This window comes from Solenopsis invicta, chromosome 7 (genome assembly GCF_016802725.1).
Source record: "Solenopsis invicta isolate M01_SB chromosome 7, UNIL_Sinv_3.0, whole genome shotgun sequence".
NCBI classification, from domain to species: Eukaryota; Metazoa; Arthropoda; class Insecta; order Hymenoptera; family Formicidae; genus Solenopsis; species Solenopsis invicta.
The window spans coordinates 12,088,760-12,110,483 of record NC_052670.1 but is presented as its reverse complement, the minus strand read 5'-3'; the positions used below and the strand labels follow the sequence as shown (position 1 = coordinate 12,110,483).

The window sequence follows — 21,724 nt, the reverse complement described above, 5'->3', positions numbered from 1 at the left end:
AAAGAAATATCAGTTTTGCAAGAACTTGTAACTCTACCCTTAAAAACTAACGAGGAATTACAAAACATGGAGAAGGACCTCAAAAATCAAGATTTTTTCGAACAAATGGTAAATATTTTTCCAACATATTTCTTTAAATGTATACCCAGCATCATTGATTCTGGTAAAATTTTTCAAACTGAGAAGTAATAAATTATAATTTTTGTAGGCAATTTCATTTAATAGAATCGGAGGACGTGACAGTCACGAATTGATTATAAACATTTTAAAAAGATCAATCGCAAATGAGTTAGCAATACAATACAGCTGGGCCGGAAAATTAAAGAAAATGGGATTTAAGGATCTGCTGCTTTCGAAATGTATTATGCGTAAGTTTCGAGATATTAAATTATTTTTAGAGAGAGAGAGTTTATTAATACGATATTAAAAATATAAATATGATTAATAAATATGTTAATAGGAGCTGTGCGTATTACGGACGATAAAGTAACTGACAAAGACATGATACAAAACATATCTAAATGGCTCGTACAAGCCACATTAAGATATGAACGCAGCCTCGAACCAAAGAAAACGTAAGTTTTTAGAAATTGGATTAAATTAATAAATTTTTGAAAGATATTGAACAATATAATGTTAATTTTCTACAAATTTGCTGTATAATTGGATTTATTAATAACTTAATATAAAAACGGAGTTTATACACAAAAAATCGGCCTTTAATATATATATATATATATATATATATATATATATATATATATATATATATACATTCAACCAAATATAAAACTAAAATATATATCAACGTCAAAGTTAACTTAATAATTTAATTTTTTTTTAGTCGATCGTGCTTTTTGATCAATGAATGAACCGTTTATTTTACATTGCATTTTTAAATGTTACTTATGTAACAATGAAACTTTTATAATACTTAATAACATATTCATATAAAACACATTATATAAATACTATATATATTTTTATATGATAGTGTTTAAATTTTAATTGGTTCAACATCTTTCATCACCATCTTTCGCCAAAAGCGGAGTCGACTTATATATGGAAAAAAAATGATAACATTAACTATATAATTATAATACATTTATATATATTTTTAAAGGCCGATGTTCGATCTAGAAGTAAAGTGAATATATGAGAAAATTAAATACTGAATCTTTAATTATTTCATTTTAGAAATACAAAGTTATTCAACTTTGTATTTTTCTCATTTGCTTCAATTTTTTACTATCAAATCTTTTGAACAAATAATAAATTATATATATAAATATATATATATATATATATATGTATGTATATATTTATATGCTATCAATAATTTTAATATATTTTATTATTTCATTTTTAGTAAATATCAGAATAAGACGTCAAATGACGACAAATAATATATTTAACTTATATATATATTTTATATATATTTCTTTTTAATTATAAATGAGGTAAGCAATATGCGACCATTCTGCAATAGCGTAGTTGTAAAATATTGCAAGGCACAGTTACAAGTCCATTTTTATTAACGAAAATAGAATAGTATCGTAACTTCCTTATATATTATCAATTATTTGTAGAATTAATTCTACAAATAATTGATAATATATAAGGAAGTTACGATAATATTACATTTTGATAACGTACATAACGTACATAAAAAAAACCACAATTCTAAAGCTTCTTTTTTATTTTATTTACTTTATTTAATTATTTTCTTTTACTAACTTCATTTATCTTTCCTTTTTATTTACTACTGTCAATATTATTTACTATCACATTAATTTCATAGAATAATTATTCATATGTTAATGATATTTACGTGAGAAAAAAGTATTTATATATTGTACTATTTTATTATTATATATATTATATTACAAATATTTTATAATTTCATTATTAATATATATATCAATATAAAAAATAAAATCATTATTATTTAATATTTATTTTCTTAATTTATTTTTTCCGTACCTGTAATATTAGAAATGAAACCAAAGACATTGCAGCAACCTTACCGAGACATTCCATAACCAATTTGTAACATTGCAGAAATCTTGCAAGAAACATTATGTAATATTTCAGAAATGTTTCTTGTAACATTTCTGCAATGTTGCAAATGTAACCGAAGCGGACATTTTGACATTTCTGCAATCTTGCAGAGACGTCTCAGAGACATTACGCAATGTTACTGAAATAGTTTCAAGATTTCAATGTAATGTTCCTGCAACGTTGCAGAAATCTTTTTGTGCTATCAGGGCTAAATTAAGTGATCGAAATCATCGATTTAAATTGTGATTTTAATAAGCTGTATTTTGTAAAATTATTGGTTTTAATGAATTGATATTAGTGCAAATATATATTTTAAACAAAAAAATTAACTGTTTAGATTATATACAGTATTAAATTGAAAACTTTATCAAATAACAGGAGAAAAATTACGGAGAAAAATAATTTGTTAGCATAACAGATTTTATCCTGCTGTAGAAAAATGTATTAGTTATTATAATATGTGGACAGCAAAAGTACTAATTGCTATTTGCTACATGTAGTTTGTTAAAACAAATTATTCTGTTGCAATTTGTATGCATAATAGTTTTGCTTTAATAATAAAAGTATTTGGTAAGAATATATTATTTTACTTTAACAACAAATTAATCTAATTCCAAAGACACTCTGCAAATATTTTCTATTTTAACAAAACAGATTCTGCTTTGCTAACAAATAATTTTTATAATTAGTTGTGTCGATTAAAGTTTATTGCTGCCACTACACATATGCAACAGCAAAGACAATTTTTCTGCAATAGCAAAATTATTTTTTTCTGTGGTACAATATATTGTCTAATCAAAATATATTTTTTTTATCTAATATATCCATTATGTTTTATAACTTTATCTTATAAAATTATTTTTTTTATTAACGACGTATAATAAGTATAAATTATAACCGTACTAATGTAATCACTTGTAAATGGATTGGTACGTTGTCAAATTTGAAGATGAAGATGCAGTTGAAGCAGTACCAAAAACTTTGTACTCAAAAGATACAAAGGAGTGCGAGATGTGGCCTCCATCACATTGGAATTCAAAGAAAATTAATGATTTTATAAAATTAAAAAAAGCACCACAAGATGACTGGAATCATCATAAAGTTGTTATTTTAGGGAGCTACGGTAAGAAGTGTATCCTATAAAATGTTTTTTATTTATATAACTAAATATGAGTATCCTTTTTACTGAAATAAAAATTAATAAATTAAGAGGCTATTTTGTAAGTTAAACAATTTTCAAATAGAAACAGCAATTTTAGTAATATCTTGTATATTATATAAGATTATAAAAATCATCAATGTTCTTTTTAGAAGATCTATCTGTTACTCAACGAAAAGGCCAAACATACGTCTGATCTTTCATCGCAAAATGAACAATTAAGCAAACAGCGTCATCATAAACGAGGAAAGACTAAAAAGAAATTAGCAAGACATTTATCTGATATTGAATCTTCTGATTTGTCACGGTCTGATTCAGATACTAATATTTATCCCTCTCCAAGCTGCCTTATAACAAATGGTAAACATTTATTTTTCCTAGATACAATATTGTAAGGTTTCTATCTCATAATTAATTTTACTATTTTTCTAGATAATAACTTAGTTCAAAATCTGCCAGTCGAGAATGTAACTAAATCAACAACTGAATGTGAAATTTCTCGAAAAATAGATACAGGTAAATTAACACTTTAATTGTACGTTTAATATCAAGAGCGGAAAGTGATACTTTACGTGAGCGCTGCAAAGATGCTCGAGCACAAAAGTAATTTTATATTTGAAGCATAAAGAATAATTTTTTCTACGCTTGTCATCGAAAGTGTAGGCTTTTCTGTAAGTTTTTCTCTAAAAGAAAGAGAAGATAAAAAAACTCAGTTTTGTTTATTCTCTGTGTGAAGTTAGCCATACTAGTTCCATACGTATTTTTATTTATTTTTTTTTTCTAAATCTCATGACGGTGATCGTAATATAGTCACAAATGTGCTAATGATCTTTTTATTAGTCAATTATCTACTTCAATTTGCTCAACATGTTCGACGTTACAATGTCATTTTTACGTCATTGTTAAGAGCTTGAAATAAAAAAACGGATAAACTTAATCGTGAAACTCATATATCACAACTGTCATAAACAAATAAACTTTCTCCATAGTCAATAAATAAAAATAACAGATGAAATAAACACAGTTTAAGGATACATTGTTGATTAAAATTGAAAGTGAAGTAATTGAAAATCGTCGTACACCTGAATTATTAGAAAAGATTTCTTATAATTCAAGATTTTCACGATTAAGTTTATCCGTTTTTTATTTGAAGGTCTTGAAAATGACATAAAAATAACATATTGCAACGTAGAAAGATGTCAAACAAATTATTTTTAAATGAAGTTAAAATAAAAAGGAATAAAAAAATTATTATCACATTTGTAATAAAAAAAAATTACAATTGTTTATTACTTTAATTATTGCTTTTTGTTATTTATTAGAAAAATTTACTTTCAGCTTTGCGAACGGCAATGACTTTTGTACTCTCTTTGCGGCTAATTTTTTGTAAACAACTGACAGCTATAAAAACCAGTTTTTTATGTTGGCGTAGAAAAATATTATCAACTATTTTTGTTGCTATAATTAAAGATACTACTAATTCAGTTGGTAAATTTTAGGCTTTCAGAAGCAAATGTTGAAAGAACTGAACGCTATGCACTTGAAATTGAACGATGTGATGGAAAGTATGGCCCTTTTATTAAAAAATAAAAAAATTCAAAATGAGCCGACGATAACCGTCAATGATATTCCAGATGTCGTACATCTATTTCCAGTAAACGAACAAACATTAGCTGAATTAGAACAGTGGCTTAACGTTGATACTGAAAATAAAAAAAAATTGATATGATCTTAAATAATTAGGAAGTCGAATATGTACATAATGATAATTGATAGTCATTAATACTTTTGTAACGGTAATTGAAACTATTTTAGATTATGGAAGTAAGTTGCGTCGGGGGCTTAAATGTTAAAGAAGTCACGAGAAGAATTATGTACAGAGTCTTCACAAATGAAGTTGGAACAATGTATTCCTGGGAAGGTGCTAAAAAAAAGATCTTCAAAAATCTAGTGATAGCTTCGGTCATTTTGGGTAAATTGTTTTTGTTTTTTCTTTGCATACGCATTTCATCTTAGAAAAAAGCTTCTGCTTCAAATGTGATGCGTTATATTCCAAAAGATATGACTATTAATGATTATATAGGTAGATACAATATTTTTTAATACACTTTGTGTTATACCTCTATTTTGCACTATTTTGTTATATTAGGTGCTGTTCGATATTGCAAAAGCAGTTCAACCGAGGCAGAAGTAATCAGTTTCATCAAAGCTTGGCTGGTTAGATGCAAAGATCGCATCCGTAATGCCACTAAAAACGTGAACAATATAGCAATCGAAGAGAACAACGAAGAAACAGTGAATGAGACTGATGCACAAGTTTAAACAAAGTATTTATATTATTTTAAAATCTAAGTTTGTTACGATGGTTTAATTTTTATTTAAATTTTATGTACACTATCGCTTATAATTCCAGCATATTTCTTAAAATACTATTTTTACCAACTTTTCGAGATTAATAATTTGATAATTTACAAGTATATTGCGTTATGTTTGTTTAAAACTGTGAAAAAGCGCTACAAATATTTCAGGATTGTTTTCTTGTTTTATATTAATTTGAAACCTTTGAGTAAACAAATACTTGTGAGCGTTAGTGTATACAAGTCTATAGATCCAAAGTATTAAGACTCCTAAGTACCTTTTTTGTTTTAAGTAATAAGTCATACTTTTGGTAATAAGTATAATTTAAAAGTTTATATTTGTTCAAGATATATGTGATAAAAAGATATATGTGATAACAAGAGATTTATATAACTCTCAAAGATATGCAAAATATATACCTTTAATCCCTGTCAAACATGCAATTTTATTTAAAAAAAAAAAGAGATTTAATTTTGACGATATAGTTTTCTTATTTTTTAATTTTATCATATATATGTCTTTACGAATTAATTTTTTTATTATATGAAACACATTTTTTATGTTTACAGATAATGAGTTAATTTAGTTCTTAAATTCACTATTCTATATATTTTATGTTTCTTTAGTTTGCAAATATAATTTAAATTTATATTGTTTGAATTATATACTATTATGTGCTAATTGTAAAATTTAAAAGTTTTGTAAAGTATTCAAATAATTATTTTACAAAATAAAACTGGCGTACCTTTATTAAAACACTTCTTTTGTATATTGATGAAAATTTATGCATTAGAGCGCATTAAAGGAATATATATGCATACAGGGTGCGGCAAAAGTACCGGAACCCCTGAATATCTCGGAAAATATAAGTTTTACAGAATTGTAATTTTCAAGCATCATAACTCAAAAAGTATTGATTAAAAAGATATTTTCTTATAGTGTTTTAAAAAGTTCTCGATACTAGCTATTAGATTCCAGTACTTTTTCCGCACCCTGTATATAAAGCATATACGAGCACTGCACGTTATCAGTGTGTACATACATGTATATTAGGGTGGTCCTTATTTTCGAACTTAACATATTTTTATGCAGGACCCCTTCAATTTGTTCCATTATATAAATAACTATTTCTTGCAAAAGTTGGGACCGATCAGTAAATATTAACCCGTGCCCCATAGGACCCAAAATTTAAAATAATTGTACAAGTGTCAAACTCATTTTCAAAGAAATTGGACTTACATCGTTCTTCCCTTCATTCGTTTTGTCGTACAAAGAGTCAATTGTACACACGATAAAACAAATAAAAAAATTGGTAATATAATTGTAATAATAATTGTTAATAGTATAATTGTCGACTTTTGTTTTTTGTGGCAACAACGCTGTACACTTAGCCAGCTGATTTTAAAAATAAAAATTGTTTTTTGTAATTACTAAGCTGCGGATGTTCGTACACGTTCCTATGTCGCGCACGGAGAACCGCAATGTGCGAATCAATGTGTGTTCGTGTGTGTGACGATTGTCAATTCTTGCTGGTGCACGGTCACTAACACACACAACTCGCACGCAGAGGCGCTCAGAAACAGGATCGTGCACGAATCGTCCACACCGTAGTAGTTACATTGATACATTATTCTTCAAATTTGAAAATGTCACGAAAACCTATTTTTCTTGTCGGTTCAATGAGAAAACAAATTACTGGTAGTAAATTACCATGCCAAAGAGATGTTTTAAGTGTATTGTTTTACAATATGCGTGAAGTGAAATTAAACTTACATGACAGTGCTTCTCTTGTAATTGACGAATGTTTAATATTTTGGAAAAAGGCTCGTATACCAACTCAAGATCGTTCTGATTGTATTAAAAAATGCAAGAAGCTGTATGAAAACTTCAAAAAGCTGGGAAAGCATAAAACGCGAGCGAGTATATCTTGTAGACAAAAAGAGAAAGAATTTGAAGACAGCTTAAATAATCTCTTTGATATAGCACATGCTAATGCATTAGATATAATAAAAATCAATGAAGATAAGGAATTTTTACTTATGCAAAGGAAAAATGGACGACCTGGTTGTATGTTGGGAATAGATATGAAATTAAGTACTGCCGAATTGAAGAAAGCTGCGCAAGAAGAAAAGGAATTGCAAAGAAGAAGAAAACAATATTGTGAAATTGCAAGTACAGGTAACTGACATTTATTTAATATAATTCTACAAAGTAACTTTTAGTGTTAGAATTTTTTCTTTCCAGTAATTCTGTATTTATCTTGCGTCCTTGCAATTGTGATGTGAGATGTAATTTAATACAACCTTTTATTTTTTTTCTATATATTTCAGTACATGATTATCTGTCTTCTTTTACTGATTCTTCTAACGAGTCGGAAATGGAAATTGAAACAGATATACCATTTTCTAGCCAACCCGGCACATCAAAAAGTGAAGAATATGCAGAAACGGAAACAGAAAATAATTTTTCTTCGAGTCCTAAGCTGTCAAAAAGTAAAAGAGCTAGAAAAAATATTTTGACTGCTCGACTCTCAGCAGCATTAGACAGATGTAAAATTAGTGATAGGGACGCTGTTCACATATTGACAGCTTGCGTAGATGCTATCAATTTAAATCCACAAGAGTTCGTCATTAATCGAACTTCCATTAAGACAGCTCGAGAAAATTATCGTAAAAAGATCTCACTGGATGTAAAGTCAAAATTCTACAATTTGAATTTAAATTTTGTGGTTATTCATTGGGATTCTAAGATACTTCCAGACATTACTGGAAAAAAAAATGTTGATCGTCTTCCAGTCATAGCTACAGCTCCAAACGTAGAGCAACTTTTAGGAGTTCCTGAACTTTCGTCGGGAACTGGACGTGAAATATCATCGGCTGTTTACGATACCTTACACGAATGGTCATTATTAGATATTGTTCAAGCTGTCGTTTTTGATACCACTGCAAGCAATACAGGTCGTTTGAAAGGTGCATGTTATCTTTTGGAACAAAAACTGGATCGTGATATTTTATTTCTGGCTTGCCGTCATCACATTTTCGAAATTGTACTGCAAGGCGTATTTGACGAAATACAACTTTTTCCTAGTAAAGGACCAGACGTACCCCTATTCAAAAGGTTCAAAAATACATGGAAAGATATTGACCAAACGCAATATTTAACATGGTTGTCAGATGCAAGTGTTAGAGAAATGTTAAAAGACGATGCAAATGAGATATTACTCTATGCTAAAAAAAAAATTGAAGAAGATCTACCTCGTGACGATTATCAAGAATTTTTAGAATTAATTATAATATTCTTAGGAGAGACACCATCACGAGGAATACATTTTCATCAGCCTGGAGCATGTCATTTAGCTCGATGGATGGCCAAAGCAATATATTGCTTAAAAATATATATGTTTAGACAACAATTCAAATTAACCCATAAGGAGGAAAAAGCTCTAAGACGGATTTGTTGTTTTATAATAAAATGCTATGCAGAGGCATGGTTTTCTGCTCCGAACGCGATCGAAGCTCCTCTTAACGATATCAATTTTCTAAAAAAATTGATAGCTTATAAGATCGACGACAAATTAGTTGCGGAAAAAGCAATTAATAAGTTTATTAACCATTTATGGTATTTGAATGAAGAATGTGCGGCTTTTTCTATATTTGATGAAAGAATAAGTGATGAAGAGAGAAGAGATATAGCACAAAAGATACTTCTGGACAGAGAAACAAATGAAGCGGACGAAAAAAACGATAAAGAACCAGAAGAAATGAGAAAGAAACTATTTATCAAATTAGATGATTTGGAATACTTCCTTAATAAAGATCTTCCCCAGGAAATAATTACGAATAATTCGAAAAAATTATTTGGTAGGTTCGAAATTTCTCAAGATTTTCTACAACTAGATCCTATGCACTGGAAAGATCAGGATAGTTATAAAAAAGGAAGGAAAATCATAAATTCTTTGAGAGTGGTAAACGATACAGCGGAAAGAGGTGTAAAATTGATGGAAGAGTTTAACTCAAAATTTACGTATGACGAATCTCAAAAACAATTTATTTTACAGGTTTGCAAGATCTCGTTTCTGATATTTTTTCAACTTTTCCATTTGTATTGTGCCTCTATTTTTGTTAATTTTTATTATATATAATTTAATGTTCTTTCTTTTGTAGGCGGTACAAGATTATCGTAAAAGGTATCCAGGACATAGTCGAGAGACGTTAAATAAACCATACTTATAGTTATAAATATCAGATTTTGTACTTATAAAATAAATAAACAAGTTCTATATTACACAATTTTGGTATTTATTTAATCGTAACATAATTTTTAGAAACTGATTAGTTAAAAGAATTAAAAAATCGATTTTTTCAAATTTAAATTCGATGGGGCACAGGTTAATATTATCCGATCGATCTAAAATTTTATATGGGTTGTTTTTTTGTATAATGAAAGAGAACTAGGGGGTCCTACTATTTAAATTGAAAAAAAAAAAAATTTCCTATATAAATAAGGACCACCCTAATGTATATATCAAGTATGTATCACATGTACATATCAAGGAATATTCTTGGTTTATACGTGCATAAGCATTCTTCTATATGTGAAAAAAAGCAATTTTAAATTATTTAAAAGGGCAGCACATTCCTTTTAATATAATTACGCGCTCCAAATTGACTATTCTTAGTGTGTGACTTTCTTGCCTTTTTTATTGTGCTCAATTGATGCTGTATCAGTTACTGAATAAAGTTCATTTTATATTCTCTATAATTTATCACATCTTTATTTTGTCGTGCTAACGACACTATACCAGGTGTCCCAGACCACCCGTCCCACCCGATTTTTTCGTAAACGCGACATTTTAAAGAAAAATGTTTCAGACAAAAGTTGTAGGGTTTTAAAAGATCTATTTACTGATTTTATCAGTTTGACCTTGGATGGCGTCGCCAAGGTCATATCAAAATAACATTAACTTTTTTAAATAGGACACCTCATTTTTGGTTCCAGAATCTAATAGCTGGTGTCAAGACCTTTCCAAAACACTATAAGAAAGTTTATTTTTGCTGAGTACTTTCCGAGTTGTGAGGCTTGAAAGTTACGGTGTACTGTTACCTTCAAGCGTCATAACTCGGAAAGTCCTTAACCAAAATAAACTTATTTATAGTGTTTTGGAAAGCTCTCGAAATCGACTACAAGAAAATGCAATGAAAAATATAAGCAGAGGACACCGACTTCGCCCATGGTATCACGTCGAATAATGCTTTCTCTCTCGACCCAGCGTCGAGCGAGGAGGATGCACTATCGTAAAGCCCCCCACCACTTTCCGCCCGCACCCCGATCGTCGCCGCGCAGCCTAGACACACGTACGAGCGCGGCTCCGCGTGTGTGCGGCAGCCGAGCGCTAGCGTCGAGAGACACCATTTCTGCCGGTGCGTGTACCTATAGTCCTACGCGTAGAGTTTTGAAGATACCTAATTACCGAGATCTCTAAAATTCGGTACAGCTCTATAATGCCGTTTATTCTTGATTTATTAATATTAATCTTCATTTAATGTTGATTATTGTAGCAATAAAGTAATTTTCACGAAAAGGCACCCTTACATACCACTCCAAAAAGTCATTGCTTAGAATTCATAATATTACGCAACTCGTCACCAATTCACGTTTTCTAATAAGCAACCCGGTCGTAAGCGTAATTTGTAGTTATGCCTTACCCGAACGAAGAAGCTGCGTTAATGATGTCAGTTTTGGGTAGAGCTGGAAGTTTTCGAGCAGCTGAAATAATGTGGCGAAATGAATATCCCGATCATACACCACATTCGCGCAAAGTTTTCAGTCGCTTACAACGTCGAATAATTGTAAAAGGTATTGTTCAGCCGGATCATAATAAGGGAAGGCAAATTCATCGATCAGTTCGTTCAGTAAGAGCATCTGATGTAATTGCATCTGCCTTTGTAACCCCGAATGATTCTTTAAAGCGACGAGCAAGAGATAGTGGAATAAGTCGAAGCACGATCAGTCGAATTTTTCGTGAAAATTCATTCCATCCATATTGAATGTCACTTCACCAGGCCATGACATTGAACGATCATAGACAAAGACTGATATTCTGTAATTGGATTACTCAACAATTACCTAATTTCCATAGAAGTATTTTATTTTCTGATGAGTGCACCTTTAAAAGTGACGGCGAAATAAACACACATAATTTTCGTTATTGGGCACAAGAGAATCCACATTGGTATCGAGAAATGGATCATCAACGTATCTGGAAAGTCAATGTTTGGTGCGGAATTGTTGATACGCATATCGTGGGACCATTTTTCTTTCAAGAGAATTTAAACCGTTTTTTATACGCCGATTTACTCGAAAACGAACTTCCACGTTTACTTGAAGATATTCCACTCCAATTACGTCTAAATATGTGGTTTCAACAGGATGGATGTCCCGCCCACACGTCTGTCATTGCTCGTCATCAACTGAACCGCATATTTCGCGGCCGATGGATAGGTAAACATGGTCCACATAATTGGCCACCACGATCACCGGACCTTACAATTTTAGATTATTATTTGTGGGGACGAATAAAAGACCTTGTATACCGCGAACGACCTACGACTGCAGAAGATATGAAAAACAGAATTCGACAAGTCATTCAGTCTCTAGATACTGACGAAATTCGTCGGGCGACGGATGATTTCCAAAGTAGGGTAACAGCCTGTATACAGGGTGTCCGTCCATAAATGTCCGAGCAAATATCTCGTAACTGGTTGAAGTTAGAAGAAAGTTTAATAAGGAAAATTTACATGGTTTTTAGTCGGCTACAAAATGCACGAAAAGAAATTTTTTTTACTCGTCACCTTTTTGAGTTATGAAGGTCAATGTAGGTTTTTTAAATGGGTACCTATAATTTTTTTTGCATATTTACATAGTAGAGGTAATTTTCAATCAAAATTATATTAGGAAAAAAATTGCTACGACGCATCGTTTACGAGATAATCGGCATGCAAAGTATTAAAGTAATAATTTGGATCGAGTATTGTTGAACAAATTTGGAATATCAAATAGGTTGAGAAAGTAAATATTGTTTTTTCATGAAATATTTATTGAAAAATTAATTAAGAAATGGTTCGAAATTGTTACCATCATGATCGATACAGTATTCAACGCGTTTTATAATGTTTCTTATTGTTAACTGCAGCATTTCTGTTGTAATACTTTCAACAGCTCTAGTGATTTTATGTCGTAAATCTTCTTCATTTTCAGGAATAGTTGCATAAACAATATCCTTAATATACCCCCAAAGGAAAAAATCGCAAGGTGTCAAGTCCGGAGATCTCGGTGGCCATCGTACAGGACCATTAGTACCCATCCAACAATTAGGAAATCTATTATTTAAAAAGTTAATTACAGCACGTGTATTGTGTGCTGGAGCACCATCTTGTTGAAAAATAATATTTCGAAAAATTGATAATGGAAGATCGCGTAAATAATCTGAGAAAGTTGTTTGCAAGAATTCCAAGTATTTGTCACCATTAAGATGACCATGGAAAAAGAAAGGTCCAATAATTTTTGTTCCGATGATTCCGCACCATACGTTCACCGAAAATCTGCGTTGGAAACCTTTATCTCTTTTCGCATGTGGATCACATCGGACCAAGTATGCACGTTATGTCGATTTTCCATACCACAATTGGAAAAACAAGATTCATCAGACCATAATATTTTATTAAGAAAACCAAAGTCAGTGCGCTAATTAACTCGAAGCCAGTGGCAGAACATTAATCGGCGATCTGCATCTCCTTCATGTAAAGCTTGTAGTAAATTATCACGAAACGGTTTGAATTTGAATTTTTTTAGTACAACGTGTACTTAACTTTTCGATAATTCTAAATTACGTGCTACTGTTCTTATGGATGTACGTCTGTTTTCAATAAAACTTAATAGCACACTTGTCTCTTTTTCTTCATCTGTTTGGATTGTACATCGTTGTCTTGTTAGCGATCCTGTTTGACGCAATTGATCTTCAATTCGTCGAAATGTACGATTATTTGGTATTCTTCGTTCTGGATATTTTTGTTGATAAAGTAATCGTGCTTCATTTTCATTACGCATACTTAAATACCAGATCTCGAGCATATCACACTTTTCCGTAATTGTAAACATTGTTCTCACGCGCTCGTATGTAGACGATTGACTAACAGACTCATACTACCCTGTAATTCATATTACGTGCTATACAAATACTTTATTTACAAATCAGTCGTGTATTTTGAAAAGTTGAAGGTCAGCGATCCTGTTCGATATAACAGACTTCATACGAGCGCGTGAGAACAATGTTTACAATTACGGAAAAGTGTGATATGCTCGAGATGTGGTATTACAACAGAAGTTGGGGGTATATTAAGGATATTATTTATGCAACTATTCCTGAAAATAAAGAAGATTTACGACATAAAATCACTAGAGCTGTTGAAAGTATTACAACAGAAATGCTGCAGTTAACAATAAGAAACATTATAAAACGCGTTGAATGCTGTATCGATCATGATGGTAACAATTTCGAACCATTTCTTAATTAATTTGTTAATAAATATTTCATGAAAAAACAATGTTTACTTTCTCAACCTATTTGATATTCCAAATTTGTTCAACAATACTCGATCCAAATTATTACTTTAATACTTTGCATGCCGATTATCTCGTAAACGATGCGTCGTAGCAATTTTTTTCCTAATATAATTTTGATTGAAAATTACCTCTGCTATGTAAATATGCAAAAAAAATTATAGGTACCCATTTAAAAAACCTACATTGACCTTCATAACTCAAAATGGTGACAAGTAAAAAAAATTTCTTTACGTGCATTTTGTAGCCGACTAAAAACCATGTAAATTTTCCTTATTAAACTTTCTTCTAACTTCAACCAGTTACGAGATATTTGCTCGGACATTTATGGACGGACACCCTGTAAATGCACGTGGTGGACATTTTGAACATCGAGACTGAACAACATGCGTATGCACAAAGGTGACGGCAAGGGGAACCACCTTATGAAAGCACCCCGACAAAGGTGACGGCGAGGGGAACCACCTTAAAAAAGCACCCCGACAAAGGTGACGGCAAGGGGAACCACCTTATGAAAGCACCCCGACAAAGGTGACGGCAAGGGGAACCACCTTATGAAAGCACCCCGACAAAGGTGACGGCGAGGGGAACCACCTTAAAAAAGCACCCCGACAAAGGTGACGGCAAGGGGAACCACCTTATGAAAGCACCCCGACAAAGGTGACGGCAAGGGGAACCACCTTATGAAAGCACCCCGACAAAGGTGACGGCGAGGGGAACCACCTTAAAAAAGCACCCCGACAAAGGTGACGGCAAGGGGAACCACCTTATGAAAGCACCCCGACAAAGGTGACGGCAAGGGGAACCACCTTACGAAAGCACCCCGACAAAGGTGACGGCGAGGGGAACCACCTTAAAAAAGCACCCCGATAAGGTGTAAGTACGATCTTGTTACCTACACGTGGTACACCTTAGGTAACGCTAATACCTACAGGCGGCACCGATTATTTCGTTTTTACATTTTAAAAATGTTACTTTGACTTATACCTTTATGCCCAAGATCGATCTCAAGGTCGAATTCAAGATCATCATCAGGTTGATCCCTCGAAATCATGCAAATTTTGTCTGAGCCATTTTTTTGTACAAGCACATCCCTACGTTTTAAAAGGATGGGACGGGTGGTCTGAAACAGGTATATTTTTCATTGCATTTTCTTATAGTCGATTTCGAGAGCTTTCCAAAACACTATAAATAAGTTTATTTTGGTTAAGGACTTTCCGAGTTATGACGCTTGAAGGTAACAGTACACCGTAACTTTCAAGCCTCACAACTCGGAAAGTACTCAACAAAAATAAACTTTCTTATAGTGTTTTGGAAAGGTCTTGACACCAGCTATTAGATTCTGGAACCAAAAATGAGGTGTCCTATTTAAAAAAGTTAATGTTATTTTGATCTGACCTTGGCGACGCCATCCAAGGTCAAACTGATAAAATCAGTAAATAGATCTTTTAAAACCCTACAACTTTTGTCTGAAACATTTTTCTTTAAAATGTCGCGTTTACGAAAAAATCGGGTGGGACGGGTGGTCTGGGACACCCGGTATACATGGATTGCATATTTTCAGAATATATGTACATGTACGTGTATTGTCCATTCATACGAGACTGCTGCCTGTGTATACATAGAAAATACCTCATGTATATTCTATGTATATACATGTATTATAACGTACGATATACGGTGGAAAAATATTTATGAATATACATATAATATCCTGTGATATACGCTGATGTAGAAATATTTATAGATATAGATACAATATTGTATGGATATACAGAATGTATATTCAAACAAGACCGCTGCCTGTATATACATGGAAAATACGAGTACGCGATATACATTCTATGTATATACATAGAATATGATATATCCATTTATGAATGTATTACGAATATACACTGCACGTATTTGGAATATACTTATGTATGTACTGTCAATATGCTATGTACATACATGTGGTAATTATTTCACATACATAGGATATGCATTTTATATACTTTTCATATTCTATGTATATACATAGAATATGAAATATCTATTTATGTATGTATATACCACGAATATGCATTGCATATCTTTAGAATATACCTTTGTATGTACTATGAATATGCTATGTACATACATGTGGTAATTATTTCACATACATAGAATATGCGTTTTATATACTTTTCAAATTCTATGTATATACATAAAATATGAAATATCTATATATGTATATACATCGGACATACATAGGATGTTCTAATATTTATTGGGAAGGGATCTAGTCGCCATAAATTTGACGACAGCGAGGCGTTGGATATCACTGGTGAGCGTCGGGTTGTCTGTTTTTGCGCGTAAATGATACCAAGCGGCGAGGAAAAACTGAAGGGGGTGGGCAGAATGAGATAAAGTGAGACGATAGTGGACACAGCAACCTTCATTTTCATGCCCTTCCGCCTCGCATCTTGTTGCAGCGTTTTTCATACGTTTTGCATGGCCGCCAGCAATTACCGAGTGGTCTGTAATCTACACGCAATCATGGTTTACGCCAAAGCTCGGCGCTGAATTCTCTCTACGGCCGCTCATCGCCCCCGAACGGCCCCCTACTGCCCTCCCCATCCCGTCCTTCTGTAATCTGACCAGTGACCGAAAGGGATACGCAATATCTGTACGTTTTGTTGCCTACCCGGGTCTGCTCGCCCGTTTAATTATATCTACACGAAAGCTGTCCTGCATACATTGCTGTGCGAACTCGTCTGCTTTTTAATGATAGCAATTTATTTATAATGCGCGTTCTAGAAAGATATTTATTTACAAATCGCATTTTTTATTTAGCGCTGCTGAATGTGAGAGCTGGATGTAATCTAAATAAATAATTTAGTATATTTAAATAGATTTTCAGTGACATGTGATGAATAATTTTTTTTTGCCTAGTACAAGATTTAAAAATACGTATTGAGTTTTTTGTAGTATCTATATATCTATTTTATTAGGAATATTGATCAATTATCGCTGACGAATTTTGCACGAATGCAGTTTGTGCGATTTTCACTTGTTTTTGTTTGAAGCTTTTTCACTTGACATAGTAACATGGATAAAAATCACATATACGGTATATACCTATTTGCTGTATTTATACAGCAGGTAGAATAACATTTTTGTGAAATCAGTTAAATTTTACAATAACTTTTATGTAAGCCATCAGTTTTATACGTGCGTAAGCGTATCAAGTTTTTTTTCCTTTGAGGAGCATGATTTATTATTCGCGGAATAATAGCAATTTTTTTAAAAAGATAAATTGTCTGCAAATGAGATAAACTTGCGTAGTATGTCTCACATAATCATAAATTTGAACAATTACTGACTAAGTGTTTTGTGTGTATGTATAGTTTGAATTAAAAAAATTTGAAAATATGATGTGAATCTTATCAAAATATTAAAATCGGCGATACAAATCTTAAATGAATTTCTTTTATTAGTTTTATTAATTTTTTTTGCAAGTTTTCAAATTTCAACATTAATTTCTAACACTATCTTATTAATTAAGCTGTAAAATGAGTCAATTATTATTATTATTAAATAAAAAATTGACAAAATTGATATGTAATGAAATTCTCGACAACATCAAATGGAATACTTTACGTAGATAATCTTTGAGATAATAATCGGGCCTCCGGCGGATTTAACGAAATTTAATATGCGAGCATCCTATTAAAAGTTGTCAAGAAATTGTAAGTTTTAGATCGACCGTTGAAATTAGAGCTTACTTTATAAAGGACTTAGTCTTTACAAAGTCTATATACTCCGTTAATGAAGATGCATCTTTTGAAAACTTGTTACTGAAGTACAAGCAAAATTATGCTATATATTGTATTTTAGGCCATTAACTAGACACTATTCTCATTTATATAATTTTAATTTTCTTTAGTAGACATATTTATTACAGAAACAAAAATTAATCGGAACTTAATCTATTTCAAATGCTGATATTTCAAACGAATAAAATTAAAATAACTATACACAATAAATTTTAGATTTTTTCTCTAATGTGTACGTGGTGTGTTCAAAAAGTATCGAACCTTAAATTTTCCCGCGTAAACCAATGAAGCGCGAGAGACTTTGGTGGAGATGTGGAGGGGACATTCATGCGCAGCCGTGAATTTTTTCCCGCCCGCAGAGGCTGCAGATCGGCAGATAGCGTCAGTTGCTGGCAGTCGGCCTACGTGTGAGGATGTGTAGAGAGCGGTCGTCGGATTTCAGTTTTTCGTAAAATGACAGAAAAACTTGAACAGCATCAAATTTTTGCATCAAATTTTGCTACAATCTTGGCAATACCCAAGTGGAAACCATTCGCAAGATTCAACAAATTTTCGGGGACGATGCCATATCGCTGTTCAAGTTTTTCTGTCATTTTACGAAAAACTGAAATCCGACGACCGCTCTCTACACGTCTTCACATGTAGGCCGACTGCCAGCAGTGCCAGCAACTGACGCTATCTGCGGGCGGGAAAAAATTCACGGCTGCGCATAAATGTCCCCTCCACATTTCCACCAAAGGAAGTCTCCCGCGCTTCATTGGTTTACGCAGAAAAATTTAAGGTTCGATACTTTTTGAACACACCTCGTATGTACAATATTTCAACTTTGAAAAATTTCTCATCAAACTAATTTGTAGACATTTTATTTTATATGAAAATCAACAGCGGATTTAAAGTTTAAAGGTTTTTTGAACTATTTTAGATAATTTTTTTTTATGACGCGATAAACCTTCCATATCAGTTAATGAATTAAGAATTTGCGATTTCTGGGTACGAAACAAAAATGCAGCGTTACAACTTGTGATAAACAAATGATTAAAAGGATTAATTATTAAAATTAAAATTCATATTCAAATTACTTACCTACATAAACAGTGTCCAGCAGTTAATACAAATTTGTCATTCAGAATTACGCCGCCGCAGTGGTGTCCATTGTTCTTCGTGATACTCACCAGCCATGGAAATTCATGTGGAACTGCATTTTGACCTCCGACAATCCTTGTTGCTTTCATCCTCTCACTCCTACCGCACGGAAAATCTGCAACTATCAAATACGAATTTCCTCGATTAATGTTCGATAACAATTAATTGTCTCGGTGATTTTGCTGCGAGGCAGTGCAAACATCTCGCACGTTTTGCCTGATACTGTAAGCTGCTAACGTCGATCGATGAGCGACACGATCTTAGACGCCAGCTTAATCTTACCTTTCCTTTATGTTGCGCCAATGAAGAGAAGACGAGTACCGGAACATTAAGTGTCTAACGAGTCGCCAAATCGGATGACACGCTGTATAATCTAACAATACACTTAGCAATCAATGCATCGTTTCCTCGCAATTAGTGTCTTTTCCATTCTCATTTTTTTTTTTTTAATAGATTTCTATATAAGAGAATTTATTGTCATCAACTTTCGACGAAATTATGTAATATCTAAATTACGTCGATGTTGGAAATATAGATTTTATTTTACAGTTCTTTTTTTGTTCTTAAATTTTATATTATTTATTTTACTACGAATGCGTTATGCATGTCTATTCAATATTTTATTGATTTGAATAAATTATTTGCGCACTAGTTTGGAAAATTACGAGAGAATTGGAGATTTTCTGAGAAACATCGCAATTATTATCAAATGTTGTTAGTATCGGTCATCGGTCCATGTTTCGATTATTCCAATCCGATAGGGAATTACCATCTGCACTCTTGTTTACGAGAGCATATTGACAGGTTATCGATCGTCCTTAGTATTTGATGATTAATGTTCGTGACGTGGCGTAAATGAGTAGAGCGCGACTCCCATGAATATAATAGTAATATCTGAAGACCGATGAGTGACAATGTGATCGATTTTAAAGATTAGATTATAACAGATTCAAATCGTGAATTTTACTAAAAATCGTGCAAACTAATTCGATAATGGAATTTCTTTTTTAGAAAGAAAGATTTACGGCGAATTACAGGATTATAAGCCAATCCAAGCCGCACGTACACCAAAAATCGGAATATAAGACATCTTAAATATATCTTGAAGATGTTTTTATAATATATTGTCTAAAAAATGTTTAAATGATGTTTTTAAGGGAATACTGCTATTCAAAACTCAAAGAATACATTTTTTTTCTTTTTTTGAAAGCTTACAGTCTTGAGAATAAGACATGTTGTTATATATTGTATACGCATATATAAAACATATACATACATTTTAACATATTTTAACATATTATAGCAAACAATATTCCATAAAACTTAAAACGCATTTCTCTCGAAATTCTGTTTTTGAATGTGGTACTTACAATTAGCCATGATTTCAAAAAACTACCAGTTCAATTGTCTTCTACTTTTATAGTTGTACTTATAAAACATGTCATTATTGTATGAATCTCGATCAACTGTCTTGTTTTTTTTACTATTTTTTTTTTTTTTTAGGGTTAAATAAGAGGGAAAAGAATGAAAATAAAGTTGATTGAATTTCATTAATGATACAGAATTGCTATTATGAGGACAGTTATCTAAATATTCTTAACAAATTTACTAAATTATATATCTATTACTGATAGCGTCAAAACATGCAAATAATGTTAACTACACGCGTGCTTGTCCGCTCGAAATTATTGATTTTGAAGACGTTAAACAGGAAGGCTGTCTGTTCGCATTATTCCGATTACAAATATTATCGCATCTTCAATTACATGTAAGTATATATTATATTTAATCTAGTAGGAAAGAATAACTTAACGAATTTACTATTAAATATACGGATTAAATACACTGACAAACGTACAGTGTCAGCGTACACTGACAAACGAGTATTTTATCACCTTAGACTTAATTAATTCTTAAAAGGGAAATTAAGAGAATCAATTGTGGACAGAACTCTGCGTATACTGAAGAATCAATTACGGACATACATCCGCGTATAAATTAATGCGTTTGATTTTTATATATTAAGATTAATTTTACATTGCAACTAAAGAAGACTTTGTAAAGTTTAAACGTTTTTTTCTTTTCAATGAATATAAATATAAAGATTATTTACATTCAACATCTTTTGCCCGTTCATTTCGATTTTCTGTTAAATCACATATTGAAAAAATGAAAGAATTCAAAATATTGTTTCAAACTACTGTCAAATTGAAAATATACCGATATTAGTTATTGATGTTTAGACGAACATTACAAGTTTACTCATTTAAAAACATTTTTTGTTTTCAAATCATTAATACTACTTTTATCTTGGACATCTTGGTCAATATTTGATCGCATTGCAAGCAACTGCAATCCCATATTGTACTGTCTTGTAGAAAGAAAGAAAAAAATATTTACTTTTACGTCGTACATATTTTTCAAACATATATAATTTTTTCAGAGTATATCTTATTTTTATTTAATAGAAAAAATTCCTAAAAGTATCTTTAGTTTTCAAGAGTAGTCTCTCTCGTTAAGACGTATATTCCGATCGACGTATCATACTGCGATTTTGGACATGGTGCTGTCTGGGAATACTCAT

The 21,724-nt window shown here is 31.7% G+C and overlaps 3 protein-coding genes and 1 long non-coding RNA gene across 6 annotated transcripts in view; 3 read left to right on the top strand and 1 right to left on the bottom strand.

The window, feature by feature from the left end:
* Positions 1-21,724, bottom strand: part of LOC105207491 — a 73,822-nt gene that overhangs the window by 32,344 nt on the left and 19,754 nt on the right. The window contains exon 2 of the mRNA XM_039451720.1: positions 19,081-19,261. Within this exon, the coding sequence (XP_039307654.1) occupies positions 19,081-19,261 (181 nt within the window). The remainder of the gene's footprint in view (positions 1-19,080; positions 19,262-21,724) is intronic.
* On the top strand, positions 245-723 carry LOC120356839. The gene is made up of 2 exons (XR_005575194.1): positions 245-368; positions 461-723. It is a non-coding gene; the product is annotated as an uncharacterized LOC120356839 (long non-coding RNA).
* LOC105203132 lies at positions 2,983-6,010 on the top strand. Of its 2 annotated transcripts, XM_039451723.1 has the most exons (5): positions 2,983-3,184; positions 3,373-3,580; positions 3,653-3,736; positions 4,720-5,192; positions 5,370-6,010. In XM_039451723.1, exons 4-5 carry the CDS (start codon positions 5,039-5,041, stop codon positions 5,540-5,542), a joined length of 327 nt encoding a protein of 108 aa, XP_039307657.1. In that variant the 5' UTR covers positions 2,983-3,184; positions 3,373-3,580; positions 3,653-3,736; positions 4,720-5,038; the 3' UTR covers positions 5,543-6,010. The 2 variants fall into 2 exon arrangements, with proteins under 2 accessions (XP_039307657.1, XP_025997318.1); XM_026141533.2 differs by lacking the exons at positions 2,983-3,184; positions 3,373-3,580; positions 3,653-3,736 and having other exon boundaries at positions 4,633-5,192.
* LOC120358227 lies at positions 6,598-9,862 on the top strand. 2 transcript variants are annotated; one of them, XM_039451719.1, is made up of 3 exons: positions 6,598-7,756; positions 7,909-9,635; positions 9,742-9,862. In XM_039451719.1, the coding sequence occupies exons 1-3, from the start codon at positions 7,225-7,227 to the stop codon at positions 9,808-9,810; spliced, it is 2,328 nt and encodes a 775-aa protein (XP_039307653.1). In that variant the 5' UTR covers positions 6,598-7,224; the 3' UTR covers positions 9,811-9,862. The 2 variants fall into 2 exon arrangements, with proteins under 2 accessions (XP_039307653.1, XP_039307652.1); XM_039451718.1 differs by having other exon boundaries at positions 6,599-7,756; positions 7,909-9,862.

What these genes read in the sequence shown, in the direction of transcription:
- LOC105203132 (XM_039451723.1), top strand. Translation starts at nt 5,039, where the DNA reads ATGGAAGTAAGTTGCGTCGGGGGCTTAAATGTTAAAGAAGTCACGAGA. An exon ending in GATAGCTTCGGTCATTTTGG is followed by an intron (nt 5,193 to 5,369) that starts GTAAATTGTTTT and finishes TTGTTATATTAG; the next exon opens with GTGCTGTTCGATATTGCAAA.
- LOC120358227 (XM_039451718.1), top strand. Translation starts at nt 7,225, where the DNA reads ATGTCACGAAAACCTATTTTTCTTGTCGGTTCAATGAGAAAACAAATT. An exon ending in TTGTGAAATTGCAAGTACAG is followed by an intron (nt 7,757 to 7,908) that starts GTAACTGACATT and finishes TATATATTTCAG; the next exon opens with TACATGATTATCTGTCTTCT.